The sequence below is a fragment of the Arvicola amphibius genome, chromosome 2, assembly GCF_903992535.2.
Source record: "Arvicola amphibius chromosome 2, mArvAmp1.2, whole genome shotgun sequence".
NCBI classification, from domain to species: Eukaryota; Metazoa; Chordata; class Mammalia; order Rodentia; family Cricetidae; genus Arvicola; species Arvicola amphibius.
Genome location: NC_052048.2, coordinates 116,926,398 through 116,952,509, shown reverse-complemented (window position 1 = coordinate 116,952,509; position 26,112 = coordinate 116,926,398). Strand labels below are relative to the sequence as shown.

General features: G+C 43.6%; 2 protein-coding genes across 4 annotated transcripts in view; one reads left to right on the top strand and one right to left on the bottom strand.

Moving 5' to 3' along the window:
* Slc3a1 (solute carrier family 3 member 1) overlaps window positions 1-11,222 on the top strand; it is a 35,436-nt gene extending 24,214 nt beyond the window's left edge. The window contains 4 exon segments of the mRNA XM_038318156.1: window positions 347-542; window positions 6,537-6,704; window positions 7,856-7,972; window positions 10,399-11,222. Of these exon segments, the coding sequence (XP_038174084.1) occupies window positions 347-542; window positions 6,537-6,704; window positions 7,856-7,972; window positions 10,399-10,842 (925 nt within the window). The 3' untranslated portion in view covers window positions 10,843-11,222.
* Window positions 11,223-11,328: 106 nt separating this feature from the next.
* The window catches only part of Prepl (prolyl endopeptidase like), a 28,988-nt gene continuing 14,204 nt past the window's right edge, over window positions 11,329-26,112 (bottom strand). For all 3 annotated transcript variants that reach the window (XM_038318154.1, XM_038318153.1, XM_038318155.1), the window contains 10 exons: window positions 24,849-24,984; window positions 22,874-23,090; window positions 22,148-22,333; window positions 18,220-18,417; window positions 16,743-16,918; window positions 15,282-15,498; window positions 13,764-13,913; window positions 13,235-13,358; window positions 12,057-12,130; window positions 11,329-11,534 (listed from right to left, as the gene is read on the bottom strand). In XM_038318154.1, coding sequence (XP_038174082.1) covers window positions 11,445-11,534; window positions 12,057-12,130; window positions 13,235-13,358; window positions 13,764-13,913; window positions 15,282-15,498; window positions 16,743-16,918; window positions 18,220-18,417; window positions 22,148-22,333; window positions 22,874-23,090; window positions 24,849-24,984 — 1,568 coding nt within the window. In that variant the 3' untranslated portion in view covers window positions 11,329-11,444. The remainder of the gene's footprint in view (window positions 11,535-12,056; window positions 12,131-13,234; window positions 13,359-13,763; window positions 13,914-15,281; window positions 15,499-16,742; window positions 16,919-18,219; window positions 18,418-22,147; window positions 22,334-22,873; window positions 23,091-24,848; window positions 24,985-26,112) is intronic.

Sequence of the window (26,112 nt, the reverse complement as noted above, 5' to 3'; positions counted from 1 at the left end):
AGGTGGGTTCTCTAGTCCCAGAGATTGAGGCTTGAGAAGCTGCATGTCTAAACTAAAGCAGGGAGATTATGTAGGCTGTGGGTGATGGGCGATGATGTGTCTACCATAAGCTGGTTTGTGCTCAAGTATGGTCAAAAGCTGAGCACGTTAGGTGGGGAGGAGGCTGCTATAGCCTCCAAGAATGCAGAACTGGGCTTTTTGGAGACTTTCTTTTGTTTGAGCGTCTCTGAATGGGGAGTGGAGTTTGGAGAGAGAGAGAGACCGGAATGGGAGCTTTCTGGATCACACAGGGGTAAACTGGAGGTTCCAACTGAACAAAAATACCAAAGTTTGCCAACCCTTCCAGGTTCATGGGGACCGAAGCCTCAGCAGAGAGCATCGAGAGGACCATGATGTACTATGGCTTACCATTCATCCAGGAAGCTGATTTTCCTTTCAACAATTACCTCACCACACTGGACAGTCTTTCTGGTCACACTGTATATGAAGTTATCACATCCTGGATGGAAAACATGCCAGAAGGAAAATGGCCCAACTGGATGGTAAGCCATCATACACAGTACACAGTGATCAATTATACTTGCTGGACGGTCACCTCTAGAATGAGGTGCATCTTTGTTCCTAGGTGACCTTACTCAGGGTTAGTGGTTAAGTCTGTCCTAGCTTCAGACCAGGCTTGTCTTAGTTAGGGTTTCTATTGCTGTGACCAAACACCATGACCAAAAAGCAAGCTGGGTTTATTTGAATTCTGCTCAGCATTGTAGTTCATCATTAAAGGAAGCCAGAACAGGAACTCAAACAGGGCAGGAACCTGGAGGCAGGAGCTGATGCAGAGGCCGTGGAGGGATGCTGCTTACTGACTTTCTCACCATGGCTTGCTCAGCCTGCTTTCTTATAGAATCCACAATGGGCTGGGACTTCTACCATCAATCACTAATTAAGAAAATGCCCTTCAGGCTTGCCTGCAGCCCAATCTTATGATGGTATATTCTTTTTTTTAAAATAAAGATTTATTTATTAATTATGTATACAGTATTCTCAGTATTCTGTCTGCATGTGTGCCTGCAAACCAGAAGAGGGCACCAGATCTTACTACAGATGGTTGTAAGCCACCATGTGGTTGCTGGGAATTGAACTCAGGACCTTTGGAAGAGCAAGCAGTGCTCTTAACCACTGAGCCATCTCTCCAGCCCCCCATGGTGGTATATTCTTAATTGAGGTTCCCTTCTCTTAGATGACTATAGCTCTTATTACAAAAGAGAGAACATTATCTATTCAACTAAATTAATACTTAATGAGTACTTATTTATGCTTAGAACTCCACTAAACTTGGTTAGGATTGGCTATCAAACTGTAATTACCCAACATCCCACAGTTCATGATCCCAATGAACATAGGAACATAGGATTCCAGTGTGGAAGGCTACATGCCAGGGTAGTTGTGGCATGGAATGTCATTCAAGAGGCATTTAAAGCACAGAGATTCTGGAAGGCTCCCCCTTCTACACATAGCCTGCTTCTCTTAGGCTGTGAAGGACAGCACATGTCTCTGTGGTGAGCACTGAAGGCAGTTGGCACACTGGCGAGTGCTAATGTGTCTAAACACAGAAAGGGCACAGTACAGATCTGATATAGAAGATAAACACTGGGCATAGGGCACTTCCATGAGTGGAGCCTGAAGGCGTGGGACTTACCCTGGAAGACTGTGAAGGTCATGACTGGCTTACTGTACTTTTCCAGACGGCTGTAGGAATGTCACCCTTCCACTCACCACAGTTACGTTCTTTCTTCACTAAGAAACTCATCTTTGTTTGTTTGGTGTTTGTTCTGTTTTGTTTTTGAGACAGGGTTTCTCTGTGTAGCCCTGGTTGTCTGGGAAGTCACTCTGTAGACCAGGCTGGCCTTGAACTCAGAGATCCACCTGCCTCTGTCTCCCAAGTGCTGGGGTTGAAGGAGTGTACTGTCTCCACCTAGCTAGAAATTAATCTTAGCCTACTATATTCTCTTTGTATTATACACTGAAGTAGTTTTAAACTTTTTGTAACAACACAGTGTAAACACAAACATTATTTGGCTGTACATTTTTTTCTGTATATCCTTATCCTGTATCCTTTTTCTGTTTTAAACACTGTCTTATATTGTAGGTGGAATTTCTCTGTCCCACCAACCCTAAAAAACCACATGGAGACTTATTATTAATTTTAAATGCTCAGCCAATAGCTTAGACTTATTACTAACTAGCTCTTAAACTAGCCCATATTTCTTTTTTTAAAAAATTATTTATTTTTTATGTATACAATATTCTGTCTGTGTGTATGACTGCAGGCCAGGAGAGGGCACCAGACCCCATTACAGATGGTTGTGAGCCACCATGTGGTTGCTGGGAATTGAACTCAGGACTTTTGGAAGAGTGGGCAATGCTCTTAACCGCTGAGCCATCTCTCGAGCCCCCTAGCCCATATTTCTTAATCTTAACCCATATCTTTTATTTACGTTCTACCATGTGGCAGTAACTTTCTTTAGCATAGTATGTTCATCTTGCTTCTCTCCACATCTCCCAGTGACTCTGCCCTTTTTCCTCCCTGCCTGACCTCTTCCTGTCTAGCTACTGCTGGGATTAAAGGTGAGTGCCACCACTGCCTGGCTCAGCTTAGCTTTTCTTAATCTCAGCAACATTTTCCATCATTTTCCCCCATATGTATGTTATGGGCTGTATTTTTGTTTCTTTGCATGTCTTTGACTTTTTTTTTTCAAGTGGAGACTTGGCTGCTTTAGGTAGTAGATAGGGTAATTCTAGATTTCCTGTTTTTCTTCTGTAGTGTCTGTTGTCTTGTTCTTTGGCCAATTTCTTAGATGAATTCTATAATGCCTGCTCTCTTGTTTTTCTGACTAGACATCTCTGCTTAGTTACTCGCTGGAGATTCTTTTAAAGGAAGATTTTATTTTTAATTTTTAGTTATGTATATGTGTGTATGTTGTCTGTTGTGGGTGTGGGCATGTAAGTACAGTACTTGTGGAGGCCAGAAGAGGGTGCTGGATCTCATGGAGTGGATGTTACAGGTAGACATGAGCTTCCTGATGGGGATCCTGGGAACCAAATTAGGGTCTTTTGCAAGAGCAGTATTGCTTTTAACCATAGGGCCACTTCTCCAGGTTTGGGGAGGGGATGGATTCTTTTGATGCCTTGAACTGATGAGTCTCCCTTACCGTTGTTGCTAGCAGTCAGCTTTCAACTCTGCCTGACGCTCTACTTGAGCAGAGCCGTGGGTCAGCTGAGGTGACAGATTGAACAGGGCCTTCCCAGGGTTTCCCCGGGCAGCTGGAGAAGCTCTTCACGCACACAGGCCTGTCCTGAAAGCACTTTCTAGAGCCCCAGGACTACACAGGAATGTCTGCAGGCCTCTCTTGGGCATCCTATTCCCCAGTTGTTTGCTTCTTCTGGGGCTTGGGTTATCCTCAATTGGTGTAATACCATAGCCATAGGAAGATAAAATGTTGTCACAGATGTTTTGGGAATGAGACTCTTGTTTGCATACTCAGTCCTGAATCAGATAACACTAAGCTGATAGTGAGCAGGGGCAGTTTGCACTGTAGCAGGTCCCAGACAATGCGAAGTCCATTGAACTTTAAAGCCTTTCATCCCTGTGCAGGGCTGTTAGGCTTCTGTTTTTTAGCTGCTGTTGGTAGGGTTGGTAGGAGCTTGAAGAGAGTGGAATTAGGGAAAGTTAAAACACTATAGATATGAAGTGCTCTGTTTTTTGGTTGAATAGTCTAGAATTGCCAGTGCCTTTGGTTAATTTATGTGCTCTCAAAAATGTGGTTTTAGTTTTTGCCAACATTTTCCTTGTTTGGTAAATTTTTTTAGAAATTGATTTGTCAGTGGTGCTGGAGATTGAAACCAGGGCCTTATGTATGCTAGGCATGAGCTCTTCCCTCTGAACGTGTTCCCAGCCTTTAAAAAGCTGTTTTGAGATCCATATCCTGCCAGCTTACTGTGCCCTGATGTTACAATTTTTATGATGTCATTTGAGCAGTTACAGAAAGTATTTTGACAGTTTCTCGTGCCGTAGGTGACTGGGATTGTCCTCAGTCTATGGGACTGAGGCGAACTCTTCTCAGTGCTTTGAACTACTTTCCGCTCTGCAAAGGAAGGACCATTGGGTATCCAGACAACCTGAGAAAGTTTGCCAAATAGCCTTATGGCGCTGAAAAGAATAAAAGCAGACAACGAGTGATTGAATTTTCTGGCCATAATACTAGAAAAGCAGAGGGGGTGGTGGCATAGACCTTTAATCCCAGCACCTGGGAAGCAGAGGCAGGCGGATCTCTTTTTGAGTTCAAGGCCAGCCTGATTTATAAAGTGAGTTCCAGGACAGCCAGAATTGTTAGACGGAGAAACCCTGTCTTGAAAAATAAAATACGAAACAAAACAACAAAAAACCCAAACAAAACAAACCAACAACAAATTCGAGAAGCACTTTATCCGGACTCACCAGATACAGTGGTGGGGGCGACCTCAGCTTGTCGAAGAGAGAAGAGAGACTTCTCCTTTTCTCGATTGGAGCAATCGAGTTTATTGTTACAGGCTGGTTGTCTGTCATACTGGAACCTGAATGCTGCCCTTTCTCAGCTCTTTCTTCAGCTGGGAAGTGGAGAATTGTTGGCAGACTGTTGTGTGAGGGATAAGATCTGAGCCAGGCGTGCAAGTGCTTGCTCCTTAAGCAGCAGAGTCCACGATCCGTGTCTGCCTATGGATCCAGTTGTGTTTTTCAAGCCTTCCGTGAGCAGCACATGTTCTTATTAGTAACCAGAGCATTTACCACATGGAAACCACACACAATTAGAGAACACAGAAAATTTCATAGAGCTGGGCCACCTCCTATGCGCTGGGATTACAAGCACAGGTCCCCATCCCGTTTTGTAAATTTCTTTGTAAGAATTAACTTCCCTTCTGTCTTTGTGTGTGTGCATGTTCATATGTGCATGTGTATGTATGTGTGTGTACAAGGAGATCAGAGGTCAGTCTTGGGTGTTGGTCCTCGAGACCCGTCCACCTATGGCTGAGGAGGTCTCTCACTGGGACCTGGGCTCTCTCTAGGCTGGGTTGTCTGGCCAGTGCCCAGGACATCTGTCCTCTAGTCCACCTCCAGTTGTGGGAGTATCAGGGTGTGCCACCAACCCTGCCTTTTTACATGGGTGCTGGGAATCAATTTCACGTCTTCACATGTGTGCAGCAAGTACTTTACCACCGGAGCTATCTCCCCCCATGCCTCCAATTTACCTCTGGAAATTGCTTTTGGTTAGTTTGGATGTCAAAACAATAAAGGCACATTAGATGTGCCCCATCTGTGTTTTCTACCTTATGCTCTTGATCTTTTTACATCTTTTGAAATGTATTATATGTGCATGACATGTGTGTGGGCGAGCATGTGTGTGCCTTGATGCATGCATGGAGACCAGAGGACATTTATGGAGTTGGTTTTCTCTTCTACCTTTAGATGGAATCTGGGGATTGAATTTAGGTTACCAGGCTGGCTGCTAGTCAGTCCTTTTACAACCGAGCCTTCTCACTGGCCCTTGTTTTGCTTTTTTGTTTTTTTTTTTTTTTTGATACTGGGTTTCACTGTGTAGCTCTGGCTGTCCTGAAATTCACTTTGTAGTACAGGCTGGTCTTGAACTCACAGAGATCTGCCTGCTTCTGCCCCCCGAGTGCTGGAATTAAAGCATGCACCACCACTGCCTAGCCCTTGTCTTGCTTTTTATGAAAAAAAAAAAAAAAAAAAAAAAACCTAAAAAAAAACCCAAAACAAAAACCCCACTTGTCTCCTTTGCTGTTGATACTTATTATTCACAGGTGGGAACATGAAAACACATCCTCTAAACTTCCTCTGGTCCGCAGTCCCATTCACAAGAAGCACCCCGAGAACTGTCACTACGCTGTGTAGATCAGCAGTGCCTCAGTCGGGGTCACTATTGCTGTGGTGAAAAAAACGACCAAAGCAGCTTGGGGAGGAAAGGGTTTGTCCGGCTTTAGCTTCCACGTTATCGTTCATCATCAAAGAAGTCAGGATAGGAACTCAATCAAGACAGAATCCGGTGGCAAGAGCTGATGCAGAGGCCATGAAGGAGTGCTGCTTACTGGCTTGCTCCCCATAGCTTAGTCAATCTTTCTTATAGAAACCAGGACCACCAGCCCAGGGATGGCACTACCCACCATGGTCTAAGCCTTCCCCTGTCCATTACTAATTAAGACAATGTCCCACAGCCAGATCTTATGGAGGCATTTCTCAACTGAGGTTCCCTCCTCTCAGATGACTTTAGCTCATGTCAAGTTCACATGAAACTAGCCAGCACAGCAACCATGGTGGCAAATGGTCAGGTACACAGCAGGTTAGTGGCCTTAGGACCCATTTCTGTGTTTGCGGATACCAGCATTTTTAGAGTGACCTTCTGCCTGGGGAACTGTCTATTTCAAACAGGATAACTCTTTATGAAATTGTATGAGGAGCTGTGCTCTTACAACCATCTGCCTTCCAGACAGGTGGACCAGAGACTACCCGGCTGACCTCTCGCTTGGGGAATGAGTACATCAACTCTATGAATATGCTTCTTTTCACACTCCCAGGAACACCCATAACTTACTATGGAGAGGAAATAGGGATGAGAGACATTTCCGTTACAGATTTCAATGGAAGCTACGACACTGTAAGTATGGGACATTCTCAGCTATGGGCCACGGCTACACTGCCAGAAAATTTACCACCTCTCTTTCACTACTGAATGTCATGGTCACTTTAAAAAAATAGTTCCAAACTTTAAAAAAATATTTATTTATTATTTATGCAATGCTCTGTCTGCATGTATGCCTATAGGCCAGAAGGTGCCACCAGATCCCTCTATAGATGGTTGTGAGCCACCATGTGGGTGCTGGGAATTGAACTCAGGACCTCTGGAAAACCAGTCAGTGCTCTTACCTGCTGAGCCATCTCTCTAGCCCCATGGTCACATTTTTTTTTTAAACTGTTGATAGTAAGGGTTATCAGTTTCCTTACTGATAAGGTAGTTGAGGAGCTCCTGAAAGTGTTGCCTTCTGAGCCACACAACTGAGCTTCTTGGCTAGATCCAAGGACCCTGCAGATTCTGAGGCATGCTGACATTTGAGGACTGGGGACTTACTTTGCATACGATTCGGCTCCCACAAGCAGGAACTCGTGTCTGGTGTTTGACCCGCTAGTGACATGACCACAACACTGTCTTTTCCTGTTACCATTGTGTGGTGTTTTTTTTTGTCTGAGGCTATGGCTCTCAGGACTGGGTTGTTGGGTAGATGGCATCCTGACCCTTTAATGTGTGCAACTGGATTTCACCTGTGTGAGAGGCAGTTTCTTTACTACTTGGTTAATTTAAACTTTCCCTCCCAGCGGCTCACTCGCATGTAAGTGCAGGTGCTTACATGCAATGACCCGGGTGGGTGCAGGAGCATGCAGAAGTCAGGAGCAGCGGAGTCTGGCGGTGTTCTCAACTGCTGTCAGTTTACAGCAGGGTGGGTGTTGTGAGCCGCTAGTGAAATATTCTGAAATCCTTTTATTTTCTTAAAAAAAAAAAATAGCAAAACCAGCAGATTCTAAATACGTGAAAGTTCAGTTAGGAAAAGCATATTTCCAACTGAGATTATTCACTATTTTCAAACTGAAAACATGAAACTGACAGTGTATGCAGCTTTCTCATGGTGAAGGCCAGGGAGCGCCGACATCAGCTCAGAACTGACGGGGTGATTGGAGGAGGTCAGGAAGGGTCCAGATGGATTTCTTGTAATAACCTAATCACTGCTTTCTCTTTTTGGTCTTTAGACACAGAATACCTTTCTGTCAAAGTCACCAATGCAATGGGACAATAGCTCAAATGCTGGGTTTTCTGAAGGCAATCACACCTGGCTACCCACAAACCCTGATTACCGAGCTGTGAATGTGGAAGTAAGTATTGGTGAAGATGTTATACTGGTTCTAGAAATAAGGAATGCGCTTCCACATGGATTACCAACATTCCAGGCATGTGTAAAACCTTGACTAACACTCTTGAAATCCATCACAGACTATCTTGTAATTTTCAATTAGTAAGGAGTTTGGAAATTATGTTTTTGGTGAACTATGACCTGGTACACAGTGCCCCATATGAAGAGTCTTCACATAAATGCCTGTCTCTAAGAGTTCCCAGCCATGACGGAAATTCTACAGTCTTTACAGCAAACCCAGCTGCCCTTTCTCTGGAACTTAGTTTTAAACAATCACAAGGTTTTAAGAGATTAGAAGTGAGACAATAATGTGTGCTTTCTGAAACACCTGGGGTGGGGACTGCATACCAATCGATCTAATAGAAATTCCTAAACAAAAGAATAATGTAATTATGAATAAAAGATAAAATGAGGCTTCAGGAGGATATTGAAAAGGTAGTTCCATATATGAATGGGTTGAATTCATGTTAAAAAAACAAAAATATTCAGATTAGGTAAGACAAAAGTCAGATATGAGACACAGCTAAAATGATACAAATAATTAACAATACTGTAGGCAACTCTAATGGAAAGGAAGCTTGCAATCTAGCTATCAAAAGAATGTTTACACTTTCTGATCTAGGAGCTTTACTCTTAGATATCTATGAATATTCATGTATGTGCAAATCATAAATATGCAAGGGTTTTGTCTGCAGCACTGTCTGCAAGAGCAGAGGCGTTAGAAATGACATGTCCATTCAACAGAAAGCCAGTTCATTAGATCATGGGACTAAGATGTAGCTCTTTAAGACAAAAACTAGCTGCACTAGAGAGAGAACACGTTTAACACGTTAGAATACAGCACAGGATGGTTTCACCATCTGTGCGAACACATCTACATATGCTTGAGGAGGCGCAGGCCTATCATTTCATGATCCCTAAAAAGGAAGGAATGCAAGGGGTCATCACATCCTGCCTGTCTCTGGAAGGAAACTGGGGGTGGTTGAAAAAAACCTTTGCCTTGTATATATTCTTGCATCTCAAATTTATACTACATGAATATATCTCCTAGACAAAAAATGACTTACAAAAGGCAGGCTTGGAAATATTTAATAGCAGACAAAATAGAATCCAATATGAAAAGCATTATATGAGAGAAATGCAATTTTCAGACAGTGAAAAGTCCACTAAAACCTACAAATCTTTATGCATGTTAACAGGAGCCTCAAATATATCAAACAAGTACTTTGAGAGGTATAAAGAGAAACAGACAAGCCCACGATTACAGGAAAGAGTTCAAATGAAAGCAGATGAAAAACAGCTCACTGGGCACCTCTCACTTGTGAGTGGCACTAAACTCTGCTTCTCATGCATTATCTAAAACTACCGAGAACAAGTAACACATCTGATAAACAGAATGAACATTTTTAAATATCCATGAGATATTCATTAAATACATTATTAAGCATCTACCGGAAAACAACAATAACAACAACCACTGCCCCAGGAAAGGTGGCTGGCAAGATTGTAATGAATGAACATTATTGTTGATTTGGCAACAGCTCCGAATAATTTGGCATTATGCATTGAATGTCCATATTCTCTGACACAGTAATTATCTGTCTGATGATCTATCTTAAATAATATAAAACATGGGAGGAGGGGACTGAAAATGTAAGAACATACAATAAGTACAACTGTCTAAAAGGAAAGGGAATGGAAGGATGGTAAACACATTCAACAGAATATTACCTGCTGTTACGGTGACATCTGTGGAGACGGTGTAACAGAAAAATGCTTATGAGGGGGAAAAAAGAGGAAAGCATAGCATTGAATTAGGTGTGTTTTGTGTAGCTGCAAAATAAATCCAAACCTTTGAAAAACAAAAGTGCCTTTGATGGCCCGGCGTGGGGTGATGCTGGGGAGGCAACAAGAAAGCAAACGCAGACTTCTCGCGTCTTAGGCTCTGCACGGTTCTGCAGCGTTCTTCCCATCCCCAGCAATCTAGGAGTCCATGTCTGCTGGGCCACATTAGCCACAGGTGAGAACAGCTAAGTCCAAGCGCACTGGATACGTTCTGCTTCCAGGCATCTGGCAGCTCCGGCACAGTATAGTGACCTCACTGCAGCAAGCTCAATGTCCTAAAGTGGAGTCACTCGGTTCTGCAGCAGCTCTGAGATGGGGGAGCACTTGCACACTGAGATGGCTCCAGACAAGCAGAAACACGGCTTTGTAATTCCTATGACCTTAGGGTGGCTACTTAGAAATGCTTTATAGTTTGGCAGTTATTAACTTATTTGGGCAGTTATTTTAAAGGACAAATGAAAGCAAATTTTTCTTTGGGGGGAGGGGAATAATTCTTAGAATAAAACATGAATATTTATATGAATATTCTTTTTTAAAAAACAGGTCCAAAAGACCCAGTCGAGTTCAGTGTTGAAGATGTATCAGGATTTAAGTCTACTGCGCGCTGCAGAGCTAGTTCTCAGCAGGGGCTGGTTCTGCCTTTTGAAGGATGACAGCCACTCTGTTGTGTACACAAGAGAACTCGATGGCGTAGATAAAGTCTTCATTGTGGTTCTGAATTTTGGAGAATCATCAACTCTGCTAAATCTACAGGAAGTCATTTCAGATCTTCCTATGAAATTGAAAATAAAATTAAGTACCAATTCATCCTCCAAAGGCAGTGACGTTGACACACGTGCCATCTCTCTGGAGAAGGGAGAAGGACTCATCTTGGAGTACAGCATGAAGACTCTCCTCCACCACCAAGAAGCTTTCAGAGACAGATGCTTTGTTTCCAATCGTGCGTGCTATTCCAGCTTCTTGGACATTCTGCACAACCTCTGTTAGGAGTCTCCACGTAGGAGATGGCGGCTCTGTGCCCAGCATGTCTTAGCATTTTATGTACAGCATGCTGCTGACAAAGCTGCAGGAATGGCCGGCAACTCTTAAATTTCTGTAGCATGAGTGCAATTGTTTTAGGGAGATTCTTGAATGTTTGAAAGAAAAATAAAGTGTTTAAAAGATTATTCCAAAATTCTAAAGCATTTAAATATGAAGAATGCTATTAAAGTGGAGCTGTGGGAATTGCAAGCTGACTCACTGACACAGTGTCTAGAAATATTAACAAGCAAAGAGAACTCTGACTTGTAAACTGGCCAAAGAAAGTTCTATTAATAGGCACAAAGCTCTTCTGATTGAAATGGAGGCCTGGCGTTCTCCTGCCCAGTCTTTCTGGCTCCTTCTACCCCACTGAGGAGCACAACTAAGAACACTTCCCAGGCTAGGATGCATGTGCTGGTGTGAACATACAAGTGAGCAGTACATTAAGCAAAATTTACACGAAGAACAACTTTTTAAAAAATTATGCAATAACTTTCACTTTTGCTAAGCCAGCTGGAAATCAGACTGTTATTTCTGTGTGTTTCCACTTCCCAGTTGAATGCAGCATTTTAGAATTTTAGGTATTTTTTAAGATCCTCGAAAGCATTGGTGCTGTCAAGTCCAAGTTCCTCGTATAGGAATTTCATTTGGGCTGTAATCTAAAAGAAATGCATTGAGATTAGACAAGACTAGGGTGTAGGGTGTTCGAATTCCAGGGTTCCCTAGTCTGTCTTTATCCTGGCTAACCTAAGCCTGGAGTCTTTGCTCTGGGACAGAGCAAACACTTCCTTACAACAGGACCCAGTTAGTCATCCCTTAGCAGAGCTCCCTTACAGGTACCAAAGAGCCCTTGAGCAGGCCCCTCCTGCTACTCCATGCTCCTGGGTGGACATTAGTGCCGTAGCTCTGCCACTAACTACACCTTGACCTCTGAGCGTGAATACAATACATCTACAACCTAGGACTCTCAGTGCCCGGCTAATGGAGGGCACATACACCTATAACCTAGGACTCTCAGTGCCCGGCGGATGGAGGGCACATACATCTACAACCTAGGACTCTCAGTGCCCGGTGGATGGAGGGCACATACACCTACAACCTAGGACTCTCAGTGCCCGGGGGATGGAGGGCACATACACCTACAACCGACAACTGTCAGTGCCCGGGGATGGAAAGCATACCTTTTTGTGAGAATCTTCAATCACATGGTTCCCTCCAGGCTGAATATCTAAAATAATGTTGGGGGGCTGATAGCCTGAAAGAATTAACACAAAAGCAATCATATTGTCAGAAAACTGAGACCCATCTTGCCATCTTCTTTTGAGTATTTCACTCAAATGGCAAAGACAAAGAACAAAGCCACCATACTACCACCTAGAGAGGGTAGCAAAGGGCAGAGGCCAATTTCTACACCAGGGGAAGCAGGACACTTAATGGGCAAGGAAGCTGGGTGCCTTGACTGGCATACAGAGAGAAGGCTCTGACCTGTGACCTGCGGGGAGGTTAGTGGCTGTGACCTGGGGGTCTGTCAGTGGCTGTGACCTAGGAGGGGGTCTGTCAATGGCTATGACCTAGGAGGGGGTGGTCAGTGGCTGTGACCTGGGGGGTCTGTCAGTGGCTGTGACCTAGGAGGAAGGGGTCAGTGGTTGTGACCTTGGGGGGTGTCAGTGGCTGTGACCCAGGAGGGAGTCATTGGTCTGTGGAACCTGGGAGTCTGGGACCCTGGAAACAGCAGCTATAGCAATGCAGAGTGAGAAGGGTACAGGGAGATTCTGATTATAGGCGGGTACCTCCCAATTCCAAACCCAGAACATGTTAACAGGCAGTTTTAAGGCAAAAAGAAGTTATTTTTAATGACTTTTTTGTCTTTCATTTTTATTTATATGTGGTTGTGTGAGCTTATGTGCCCCACAGGCATGTAGGATCCGCTGGAGCAGAAAAGGACATCAGATCCCCTGGAACTGGAGTTATAGACAGTTGTGAGCTACCATGTGGGTGCTGGGAATTGAACCCAGGTCCCCTAGAAGAGTAGACAGAATGTTCTTAACCACTGAGCTATTTCTCCAGTCCCAGAAGAATTCTTTCTAATGAAAATGAAAGATATTAAAGCAGCCACAGACTGTCTCAGTAACTGTAACATGTATCAATCTGTGTGGAGATCTCCAAGTTACATTGGACATTTACTTTTAGCTTTGAGTCCTTTCTGCTTTATTTTAACATTATCCCTGAAGTGCTGAGGTGGTCGCAGCTACATGGACGCTAGCTGAGGGGTCAGCAGATAGTCTGGTGGGTGCACGAGGGCTGCTGCTGGCTGAGGGTGGTCCTGTCAGCCAGCTTCCCTGGTCAGGCGGCCTCCTACCTTCACCTGCTTCCTTGGCGTGCTCCGCAATGGCTTCCTTAAGTTTCTCAGTGTAGCTCACAATTCCTTTCAGAGGCACTCGCTCATCGTGTTCATAAGCTGTGATATGAATCGAGGGGTAATGCTAGAAGAGAACAGATTCACAGTTTACGTTACCCCGCGATCCTTTCACCCTGTAGCTCAGAAAAAGAAGGACCTCTCGCTTGTGCCCCGTGTGCTAGGAGGGTTTTCTCATCTGAAACTCTGGGTAAGCCTCAGTCCTATGTGCGAGGCTACCTGATTCCTGTCCAGAGAGATCGTGTCTTCGTCTAATTGAGTTAGACTGGGTCAGGGGATGAGAACACTTCCCCTGAGGTGTTAAACTGAGGCAAACATGGAGTACGGGCAGACACAACACCAAAGGATGTTTAGGTGGCGAAGCAGAGCGAGCTCTGAGAGCCCTCTGAACTCTCGCCTCAGCTCAGTGAGTGTCCCAACCGTCTTCTCTACTGACTGCTTCAGGACAGTGGGGGGCACCTGCGGCCCCCACCTGAGGTTTGATGTTTTGACAGGGGCAGTAGCGTTTTATGTAGTTCTTGTGCTTTTCATCGGATGAAGGATTCCCCCATTCCTCCAGCTCTTCCAGTGTCAGCGGGAGCGTGGTGTCCATCATGGTGTTGAGAACATCCAAGAAAGGTGCCTAGTCAAAGAAAAAAAAGCCACACGTGCATTGATTCAAGGGTTGCTAAAATGAACCTCACAACAGTTGACCGCAGAGACACATACCGAGGAGTGAAGATCGCAGCTCAGCCTGAATAGGGCTAACTCCGCTGCCCGGAGAGCACTCACACTCCGTAAGAGACATTTATAGAACGAGAAAGAAAGTACATCCCAATTTCACAAGTTTTGTTTTTAGCTTGGTGCCTTTTCTATTTTTCCTCACAAAAGTAACAAATACAGCCCTGCACTCATTAGGATGGCTACTATATTAAAACCAGCCCCAGAGTAATCAGAGCATTTCAAGCTGGCAATGATGCCCAGAAACTGTGCCCTCTTCACACTGCGGGCTAGAGTGTAAACGGTTGTTACTCAAAAGAGTGAGAGTGACCTTTTGACCTGGCCACGCCTTCCCAGATATATGCCCAAAAGAGCTGGAGACAGGGTCTTAAAGTGGAACTAGGCCAGTGCATAAGCAAGTCGTGGTGCAAGCATGTGGACTAGAGTCTGGAACCTCTTGCAATGCAATGTCAGGTCAGCTAAGCGAGACAAGTGTTATCAAAGAGTCAATCCGCTTTACAAGAGGTGATGGTGCAGGCGGAGGGCAGGGGGGAGTTTCCAGGGGCCGGGAGGGAGGGATGGAGCGCTATTCAAGGGTATGGGTTTCCGTTTTGAAAGATAAAAATTCAGATCTGGAGACTGACGGCATTAAACAGTAAATATGTTAACAGTACCAAACCCTACACTAGGAAAGTTCTGACAGCAGGTTTTGTTACTTTCCGAGGATGCCTAGAACGTTTGAAAGCGAGAAAAGCTTCAGTGAGCCATAATCTTGGGTGCTTTTAATCAATGATATTGATGCATATATGAACACTTTGTGTTGAATATTTAGGCTGTCCCTAATTCTTCACTGTAATAAGCAATTGAAATAAATATCCTAACATATGCATTTCTGGTTATTTCTAATTTCTAAAATTCAAGGTTAGCTGCATTTTATATTGTAAATGATTCTGTATTTTATATTGTAAATATATGTCAGAGGACATACTGCATCCAGATTAAGGGCATTCCACCAGACCTCTGGAACCATCTATAACTTTGGCTTTCTAAATGTTCTGACCAATAGAAAAGGCTCAGTGGGAACAGTCATTACTCCCTCAATGGAAATCCTATGAGATCCAAAAGATCATTGTCAGGGAAGAACACACAGTGGGGTTAAGATAATTTCCCAAGCTCTCCTAGAGACACAGTTCTGTTTAAACTTAACAGCTCTGCTCTACCTTAGAACTCATGGCTTTTACCTCTGTGACCAGAGGCCCGGCTGCCCGTGCTGAGAACTGCGAGCACTCACCTCCAGAGTCACGGCTCGCAGCAGCTCTGGAGTGGCATTGCACAGTGCTCCTGCAAGCACTCCTCCCGCACTGAAAGCGCTCAGAGTTGTTAGGCTCGGCTGAGAAAAGCCTTGACTATGAAGCGTCTTAATGCAAGCCTCTAGGTCGGCAAGGCCATGGAGTTTTTTGGTTAGACGGCCGTCAGCATGCCACTGGAGGCCCAGTTCTCCACCACCCCTGCAGTGGAAGAGAACAGGAGCGATACAGCGGAGTCAGCAACTGTATCAAAGGCGCAGGACTGCTGTGCTTTTAAAGGCTGGGAGAAAATAGCAAGAAGGAATATCCAACAGAGACTGTCTGGCCTGCTAAGCCTAAACCAGTTTCCATTATAGGAAACAAAGAGCTGGCAACTGTCAATCAAAAACTGACTCAACAACTATGTTTGAGCACCCACTGCCTACTGACTACGGACTGTCTGAGGGCAGACCTTCGAGATACACACGAGCCCGTGGAGTAGCTCAGAGGGCCTGAGGACAGCAGACCACGGTCACCAGGCACGCTGGCTGCCGTGTGGCACAAGAGTTTAAGCTCTACCTGAGCAGAGGAAAGAGGTTAGGGCATCTGAGGCAGGAGCACAAAGGCACGAGAAACGACACTGGACTGAGCTGTGAAGGAAGCAGGTTCCTGGAAGGAGAAGGAACGGGAAACTGAGACCCAGTGAAAACACAGACTTGCTAGGACAGAGAAGAACATGCCACCTGAAGGCATGCAGCCAGGGGCTACTCCACAGACAGAAGCCAGATCATGAGAATTTTACTAAGAAATCCAGACTTTGTCCTGGAGATAGGAGGTGGAGGAGATTTTAAGCAGAAATAGAATGATAACGCTGTCCCGAGAACAGCTAAAACAGAACAGGAATCAGGCGAGAAAAGGAAGTGCAGCTTAAAGAGGCTCTGTTAAAAAAAACAACAACAACCTACATTGGCTGCATCGACGAACCAACCCGAATCACAGCGCTTGAAGGGTCATGAGTTTGTGGCTACAAAGACAGCCTGTCTCAAAAACCCGAGAGACAGAAACCTGAATTCAAGAGAATGTGTGGAAATAATAATGTGACTATCAAGTATAAACATGGCTGAATCTACTCAAAGGTCCGAAAAACTTTCTTTTGTTTTTTGAACCAAACTAATCTGCTATCTGAATCAAGATTTATTAGGCTTAGGGATACATAAATCCAAAATCCACACCAAGAAAGTAAGCTTTTGCCCCTTAATATATTTGTTTTTGTTCTTTTTGTATTCTGGATTTTTTAGATAGGGTCTCCCTATTTAGTCTCCAACAGAGGTCTGCCTGCCTCTGCATCCTGAGTGCGGGGTTAGCGGCTAATGGCGTGTCCACCGCGCCTGGTCCCTAACATTACGATGGCACTTGTCATCACCGTGTCCTAGCGCTCATCTGCCAGGAGAAGGGTACTGACTCACCTAACATGGCAGTACGCTAAGATCCATCCATCGTCCACCAAGACCCGCCTCTCAGGCCTGAAATTCATTTTCAGATCCATCCCATACGCTCCATACACATGTACCAAGAGAGGCTTCTTCTGCAAGTCCTCAGAATCCGTTTTGTGGAAAATTGTCATTGGCACTAATTTTCCATCCTGGAAATGAAGAATTACTAGCATGTAAGGAAACATTTTTGCTGCTTGTTTCTTTGCTGTGCTTGGGACCAGGGCACCTGCTGGACAAAGGCTCTACCGCTGAACCCCGCCCCAGTCTGAAGTGTCATGATGTGCCCTCCCCCGTGTGCCGTCAGGTTTGTGAGGCTGGGGCGCCTGTGCATACAGCTCCAGCTTCAGCTACCCACTGGTCTGTAGTCAGTCAGCAGAGAGCAGCGGGGTGCCTTAGCCATCGGCACAGCTTCTCACAGCAGGAAATAGTCTGACAAGCACCCGTTGTTGCCCAGTATTAACTTCTGTCTTGTGGGTCAAGACAAATGGCCTACTTAGGTTGGAAATTTTAGTACAACATACTCCCTATGCCTAAGGCTAGATATTGACAATTCTTATCTTTGAATATTTACAAATGTGCTGACTGAGCCCAGGAAAGGTCAAAATGCTCAACACTGGTACATCAGCTCTCGCTCAGGCAGGCAAACTGATGGCTATCTGCATCCTTCAAAGGCCTGTAACTATTCATCTAATCAAAGCCATGTATTTATTTTATATGTATGGGTGTTCTGTCTGCATGTATGCTTGTATCACATGTGTGCAGTGCCCACAGAGTCCGGCAAAAGGTGTCACATTCTTTTGGGCTGGAGTTACAGATGACTGTGAGCCAACATATGGGTACCAGGAAGAGAATATGGGTTTTCTGGCAAAAACAAACCCTGTCTTCTCTAACTTGTTCATGGTCATGAAGTTTTATCACAGCAATAGAAGCCCTAACTAAGACAGATGCGTTACTTCTTTAGAAAAGACCGCTTGGCTCTCGCCAGACTAGGTGAAGTCCCTTTACCACACTTCTGGTGTATTCAGTATGCTTTTGTTGTAGCTGTCAATGCATCATAACGGAGATTTCTTCGGCCTTTGGCATTGCCCCTGCTACAGCGAAGCCTCATGATGGCTGGGACTGTACTAGTCGAGTCTACTCTAACCAGCTACTTGCTGTACTCTTAAAGTTATCACCAGCAGTGCACACCACCTTTGACTATTTTCTCTTTTTATTCATTCAAACATAAGCAAGTGAAAAGAAGGGCTTAGCATACAAGTCAGAGATTTTTAAGTCCATGTTAAAAAATGCATGTTAAAATTAAAAGGAAAAATTTATGTATTCTAAGATCATCTGGATCTTTTATAGTACAAGGGACTTTCAAACAGTGCTGGAGAGACCCTGATGCCGAGGGCTTGGGCACAGTGCACTTGTGGTATCTGGGAACTGAGAGCAGGGATCACACACCTACCTTGCTTTTGGCTTCCATGCGTAAGACACGGCTAGTCTTTGTAATTGGATCTTCATGTCCAGTTTCCTCAAACAATTTGCCTTCTGCAAATTTATATGTGTAATATTTTGGAGGTCGTATTGGCGAGCAAAGCTGAAAGGGGCAGTTCTTTGGGTCAGAATTTGTCTCCATTATGAATCCACAGGCCCACGGAGGGAGCTGAAGAACAAAAAATATTTCCACTAATTAAAAAGAAAGCTTCTGAGTCTGCTCCAAACAACACGTCATGGAGACTTACTCTCCGTTACCACATGATCATCATTTATGAATTACTTCATTATGAAAACAGATTATAAGTAAACAAAACCACATATAAATTACCAATATAGGAAAAGAATGTAGGAAATGAGTTTATCATAATCCTAGATTTAAATGAAATTGCTTTTCACATCAGGTTTATTTGGGATACAAACTTGAGTGATAAAAGAACCAAAAGGCTAGGAATAAGAGCAAATGAAATAAGAGTCCTACTCCAGTAACAGCCTCCAGTCCTGCTCTTACAGACGAGAGACCTCGCGTGAATGTTTGCAGTGATTTTCCCACCAGTCCTTATCCTGCTGCCTGGACAGCCAGTGATGAGAGTTATTATTCCAGGGCTACAAACGGGCTCAGCAGCACTAAAGCACTTCCAATTTGTTTCTAACTTTAGCTTCGAGGCTAACCATTGTGCGGAACAAAACCTTTCCAGGCACAATGACTCGGAGAGACTCAGAGCTATTATGCTCAAGATTCTTAACTTTAAGAAGAAAGGAAAGGAATCAAAATTTATTCTCTTAGAGCAGCAGGGTCCAGCGTCAAGCCTTCCACTAACATCCCACTTACACCTTTTAAACAAGCCTGGTAAGCAGGCTGACAGAGTCGAAAGGGGCCAAGAGTAAGAACATGAAAAGCAAAGTGCCTTTCTCTTTCTGAGTAATTGCAGAAAGAGCAAATTCCTTAGAAAATCAGAGGTCTTGGCACAGCAACATCCCTGGCGGGCATACTGAACAAGGGAGGAAGGGCTGTGAGGATCGGGAGGACAGAGTCTCACTTGCAGGAACCACAGCCAGAGAGCACAGTGGTCAGGCGCATTTCCCCAGTAAACCCCAGGTCTCGCGGCAGAGCTCTACTTGCCTTTCAGGAAAACTTAACTATGACTTTGGAATACACTGTTTCAGCTTTAGGACACCTGGTACCAAAAAAGTCTGGGTTTTTCTAAAACCAAGGGACCAACGTTTAGTCATAAGAACTGTTCCAAGACCACGGACTCTGAAGCATTTGTTCAGCTGATGCAGAAATATTAGATGTCTCAAGGGCTAATGTCATGTCTCGTAAGCCATGTTTCCTACTAAGCTGTAATGTACTGAAAGAAATTTGGCCTGGAAATAGACTCGCCGGCAAAGAAAGCTGATGACAGCATAGAGCAAAACATTTCTTGGGCTCGGGAGTGAGGGTGATGTAAGGCTTGGTGGCTGAGTTTATCCAGTATGCTCAAGGACCTGGCTTTGCACCCTAGTGCTATAACAACCTCAATTTACTTTCCAGGTATTACAATAAAATAAAAAAATCAGAAAATACTGATGATATGATGACCGATGATAAAAAATTAATACAAGAAAAGTTTAACATTCCCATAGCCGGAGATCGTGCTTGGAAAGATCTTTTGGTCAAGTATCTACTAGGCATATGTTATTAACTCCTCACACTGGGGCTAAAAGTTTTGTCTTTTATGTAAAGCATGGTCTATGGGTATTTATCAGTGTTATTCAGCATCACGTAATTATAAAATTACTTTTAAGTAGCACATGGTATGTACTGAAGCATTTGATTCTCTTTGATGAGGACCTAGAACAAGAGTCAGGGCAGAACAGAGGCCTACAGTTTGGAACAGTCCAGAGACTGATGGGATAAACAATACAGCAGAAACTAAAGACAGCATTTGTTGTGAAGTAGCAAGTGTGTATGTGGGGGAATACCTTTAAATAAGAATACTTATTAAAGATAAGAAAGGGTCATATTTACTTAGAAGTCTAGTCGTGGGGGCTGGTAGAGGGCTTGCTTAGCACACAAAGCCTTGGGTTCAAACCCCGGCAGCACATAAAATAAAACCACAGGTGTGGTGGTCCATGCCTAGAATCCTAGCACATGGGAGGCAGAGGCGAGAGGTTCAGAAGTTCAAGGCCAGCCTGGGCTATACCAGCCCCAATAAATCTAATTTATAGCAGAAAATCTCTACATGGTATTCCCAGTTTTCTTGATCGATGTAATTGTAATAAATGCATTGCTAGAAATCCCGCATTTACCATCCCTATTTCTATAGACTGTAATGAGGAAATACGCTTTCTAACAGCTTTCCAAACACAGCAAACAGAGACAAGAAGGAACGTCCTCAAATGATGACTGTTTTTATTTCAGGACACCTATACAGACATCTAAGAGATTCAGTGTTAAACTTAGCAATTTGATTTTAGGGAGCAACTCAAGAATTCTAATTGTTACAGGCGCCCACTGTAACAATCTTAAATTTATCTCCCTGGTTCCTATCTGTTTACTTCAGTCTTTACTAATATAGTTGCCTAATAATCTCATGAAGTATAGCTCCAACACTTCAAACTAAAATAAGTTTCTTTCTTTTTTTTTTTTTAATGGGTGTCAGGTCCTCTGAAATTGGAGTTACAGACAGTTGTAAGATGCCATATGGGTGCTGGGAATTGAACCCTGGCCCTCTGGAAGAGCAGTCAGTGCTTTTAACTGCTAAGCCATCTCAGCAGCCCACTAAAAATAACTTGTTCCTGACATTATAATTTATACAGACTGCTCACACCAGTTAAAAAGCCTCATGTCATAACTTCATCCTCCAGAAATGTATTCTGCTTCAGCAAAACAAATTTAAGAGTTGGGTCCCTGAAGATATATGGACTTCAGCTCAGAGCTGTGTTTGAATGGCTTTCTCATTCTTGGATATGACGTTAATTCCTATCTATCCACTGTAGTCTGTCTCTATATTCTACAAAAGTTTTTCTGAGCCACAAACTCATCCCTTCCTTTAAGTTCTACATTTTGTTTTTGAAACCACTTATTTAAAACTAACTTATACTTAATGCTTTTTTATTTGTCTAATATCATAAAAACTTAATTATTTAAGGCCAGATATTTTATTCTCCTGTTTTACTATTCCACAATGTTGTATATGATATTTTGTACATAGGAATTCAATATAAATAGGCACGGAATTGGCAGGATTGTATCTTAATAGGAATTCTGACAATATTGGAGTGTTATTTAAAAGGACTTAAGCTGCCTGCTGGTCAATCCACTCAGTAATTTTTTCCCTCTCAGGCAGAATGAAGGCTGCCTTCTCTTTAGGACTTATAACTGTAATTCACTTAATGCTACTTTGAAAATAAACAGTAAGTTTGCCATTCATTAATTCATCAGGTTCATTTCTGAAGGCAGTTGATCTTGTCTTGGCAGCCATAGACAGTGTTAGCTAGTCAGACATGCTATTATCATCCCTCTGTGCCATGGAGACCGCTGACATCATACACTGAAAGGGAGGAGGTGTACACCGCATGGAAATCAAAACTGGCAAGGAGAGGAGATGCAGATACAAGCATGTGGCGGAAATGCAGAGATGTGGCTACTGTCCTGGGCTGTGGCCTGGGCAAGCAGCTGTCAGAAGTCTCGGTTATGTGGACAGGAAAACATAATGACCCCTAACTCTGTTTCCGAGGTTCACTGATTTAAGACCGCATTGAAACAAGGTCTCTTAAGACATTCTAATATAAATCTAGACCTGATAAAAGCCAGTGGGCTAAAATCCACTTAAATTTCTTTTAAGGAAAGTACATGGCATTCCAATTCCGATGCTCTACTAAGCTGCTCTGTGTGTTGGTGGGAGTAGATGTACCTTGAGAGAGCGGACGGAGTCGTCAGCCAGACCAATCACGTTAACGTAGAGGAGGTTGCTGTGCTTCAAGAACAGAACGCAGTGGTCCTTAAACATGTCCAAGTCTACAACCTTGGTATTTCTCTTCATTGTGAAGAACAAATCCCAGTTCATAATGGCAGGGGCATCAGCTGCTGTTCGCATCAGCTGTATGAACAAGGTTAGAAGAGATGCAGGTGACACAGCACTAGGGCCGCAGCATTCGGGGATGACAGCACGGAAGAGACCACACTAGCGACCACTCTTTAGTCTGTATCAGGGGCAAAGTGTGAATGTCACCCTGTTAGCCCAGGTTAGCGTGCTGGTGAGACAGTGATAGCCATGACAGCCAACAGTCAACCAGTGGACATGGATGCATTGGTATGCCTGCCTGAGACCAACCCAACTGCCAACTCACAACCGGGAGGTAGCCTGTGCTCCTTTAAGCCAACCAGTTTGGTTGTCACAACACAAACACTGCAGAATGTGCCATTTACTGATGTTATAAATAGAAGTATAGCAGGTTCAAATGCTACCTCTAAGGGAAGAGAAATGATGGAAGAGAGATGGGACTGGCAATGCACAGGAAGGCAGTGTCAACCACACATTAAACCCTCCCCCATTCTCTCTTGTAGCAAGGCAGGTTGATGAGGGAAAGCCGGCACTTAACAGCCCATCCCAATGGGAACAAGCAGAATGGAGAACTACCTTGAATTCTGTAGGTTCTCCAACATTGGTGAGGATGTATAGTTCATCATCTCGGTGTTCGACATAGTAAAGGACCCCGTGTATTCTCTTCTGGATCAGCACTGGTGGGTCCCAAGGGCTCAGGCCATCTATCAGCCACACCTCAGAAGTCATCTTGTTCATAATATTTAGGGTGAGGAAACGACTGTCTTTTGTAAGATAAAGGAAAACAAAATAGCTGCGAAGGAAGAAGCAGAGGACTGCATGAGTTATTGCTGTACTGGTCGCAGACATCGGGTTTGGGTAGGAAACTCTCCTTTCCCACTCTGGAATATCATTAGCTGTGTGAGTGGTTAGGCTGAAATGGCCTGACGCTGTTAAACCTCCACACCTATATTTAAATAAAGGGTATGCTCAGAAGCAGGAACGAGAGCTGGAACTGAGCTGTAAACCCTAGAAAACATTTGGAATAATCAATGGCATCATTTGGAATGGATGTCACTGTCCAATTCTTAAGCATCACAGGTGAAATATTACAATAAATTAAGAACTGAACAGGAACTGCTTTTGGAGGGCTAGGTGGGTGACTCAGCAGTTAAAAGCACTGGCTACTTTTCCAGAGGATCTGGGTTCAGTCCCCAGCACCCACATTGTAGCTCACAACTGTCTGTGACTCCAGGTCTAGGGCATCCAATGCCCTCTCTTGGCCTCTGTGGGTCCTAGGTATGCATGCTCTACACAAACATACATACAGGAAAAATACCCATACAATAAAATAAAATTTAACAAGGAAAGAAATGGTTTCTTCAAGGGCAACCTTATGAGCGCCAGTGAAGAATACAGAACCACTCATAGGCGGAGCAGGAGATACTCCCGGCTAAGCCCTTGTAGGCGGAATAGGGTTACTCTTAGCCAATTCTTTTTCTTTCTTCTTTTCTGTTTTCTTTTGGATTTTTGAGACAGGGTCTCACTATTTTTTCTGGCTGTCCCAGAACTTACTATGTAGATCAGGCTGACCTCGAACTCACAGAGATTCATCTGCCTCTGACTCCTGAATACTGGGATTAAAGGTGTGCGCCAAGGGCATGTGCTGCCACAGCAGCCTTTAATTCTCTTTCTTATTGGAAGAGTCAGGTTCCAACATAAAGAGAAGCAATGGGTGAAGAGCTACAGAGCTGTCCATTTTGCTGTTTACTTCCCATAAATTTTTAGCCGTCTGGATAAAAGATATTAATTTGTAAAACATTACAGATGTACAGCTAAAATTCCTCTGGAAATTTCTCAGATGTCAAGTGATTGGTACGATCATACCAACATGATATATATCATATAATCAGGGTTTCTCTGAGCCCATTTCACTAGATCTTTGGGTTTGGAGATTCCTTGCTTTTAAAAATTCAGTTCTGTTCTTGGTGAATAGTAATTCTGCCAGGAAAAAAATGTGAGTGTGTGCGTGTGTGCGTGCGTGTGTGTGTGTGTGTGTGTGTGTGTGTGTGTGTGTGCTGGGGAGGAATGGATGCTGGCTATTCAGTGACTTACAATCAGATTTTTTAATTTAGCATAGACCTTTCCCTTCAGAATCTACACAATGCAGTGTTCATTGGAATATATGGATTTTATGCTCTAGAAATAGAAATATATGAAAACAAAGTCAATATTTAAAAAGGAATGACCTTTAAGAATATATTAGTAGGCCCTTGCCTGGACATGAATTTAAGAGATATTCTCCCATCAAAATGAAAAACTGTTTTTAAATAACCAACAACTGAAGTACTGAAAATGATAAAAACCTTGGCTCTTTATGGCCATATTTATAATTTTTTCATAATTAGGTATCCCATATTGATAGATTTTGGCAAACTCTACAGATTAGTTCTAGAAGGCAGAATAATAAAATAATTTTCTTCAGTTCTCGACACTTCGAGACAACAAGATCAGCACTTTAGAACTCGGGGACTACTCTGGAGCAGAGGGTGTAACTGCAGCATTCTGGCACCTGGGGTCCTTTTCTGTGTAGAAACGCTCGTTACGTTTGTTGTCACCAAATGTGGCTCGATACACGTCTTGGCAGCGAAGGTTCCGCTGGAAGGTGTAGAATAAGACATCTTCATCTTCCTCATCCTTCACCCATTCTGAAAGGGAGGAACAAGAGGAATTAGACACACCTACCTGCACACTGTTTAGAAAGGTGTAGCACTCAAAGGTTGACTGCCAACTGCCAAGTGAAGAAATGTGCATATAGCATAGCCCTGGAAACCTGTATATAGCATAAACCTGACTGAAGCAAACCTGCGTTTTTATATAAGCCAGAGAACATACATAAAACACCGTAACAGTGGTCCAAGTTTTCAATTACTTAGTCTAATCAGCCACCTAAATAAAAATCCATAATCTTCAGTGTTAAAAAAAGATATTGGTAAAGTCACATTTGCTTTTGGGAGATGGCTGCTCAATGAAGAAACACTGATCACTTTCTCTCCCACTGTGTTCAATGCCTGCTTCCAGGGTATAGACAGCTCAAGCTACCGAATGCATTTTAGCAGGGTCCTTCCTTTCTCCAGAGCCTGTCAACGGAGATCTGCATACAATTACACCATGACTGCCACCTGGCTGACAGTCACTGTAAGTCATTACTATATTATATGAACCCTGGTCTTAGAGGTTTGATGCAAAAATGTATTTCTTAGACTTCACTATGCAGGGACTGGGAGAAACATGGGTACCTGACTCTCCAGCACTCACAGAAAAAGCTGTTCATGGCTGTAACCCCAGGACTTCCTGGGGTGGGAGTGGGGCACTGAGAGATGGATCACAAGGGCTTCCTTGCTAGCCAGTCAGCTTAGCCAAAATGGGAAGCTCCTGGCTCAGTGACAGATCCTGTCTCAAAGCACTGAGGCAGGGGATGATGAAGACGCCAATGTCTTATTCTGGTCATTGTGTGAGCAAGCATGGATACCCACACCTGCACACTCGCATGTAACACAGATACAGACAAAGACACACAGATACATGACAGGGGAAGGGGGAGGGAGAGAGACAAACAGAAAGACAGGATGACTCACACATACAAAAGAATGCATTAGTTAGAATATCATTTCAATTTTCAATTCAATGCAAAAGCATCTAATTAAGCAATTCAGAAAACAATGGCAATGTAAAGGGAAGACAAAGTGTGAACATGTTCAAGACGATAAATAATAAAATTTAAAGTTAAATCTACTACTAAAATGCCAATTTCCATTGATGTCAGCTCAACATGT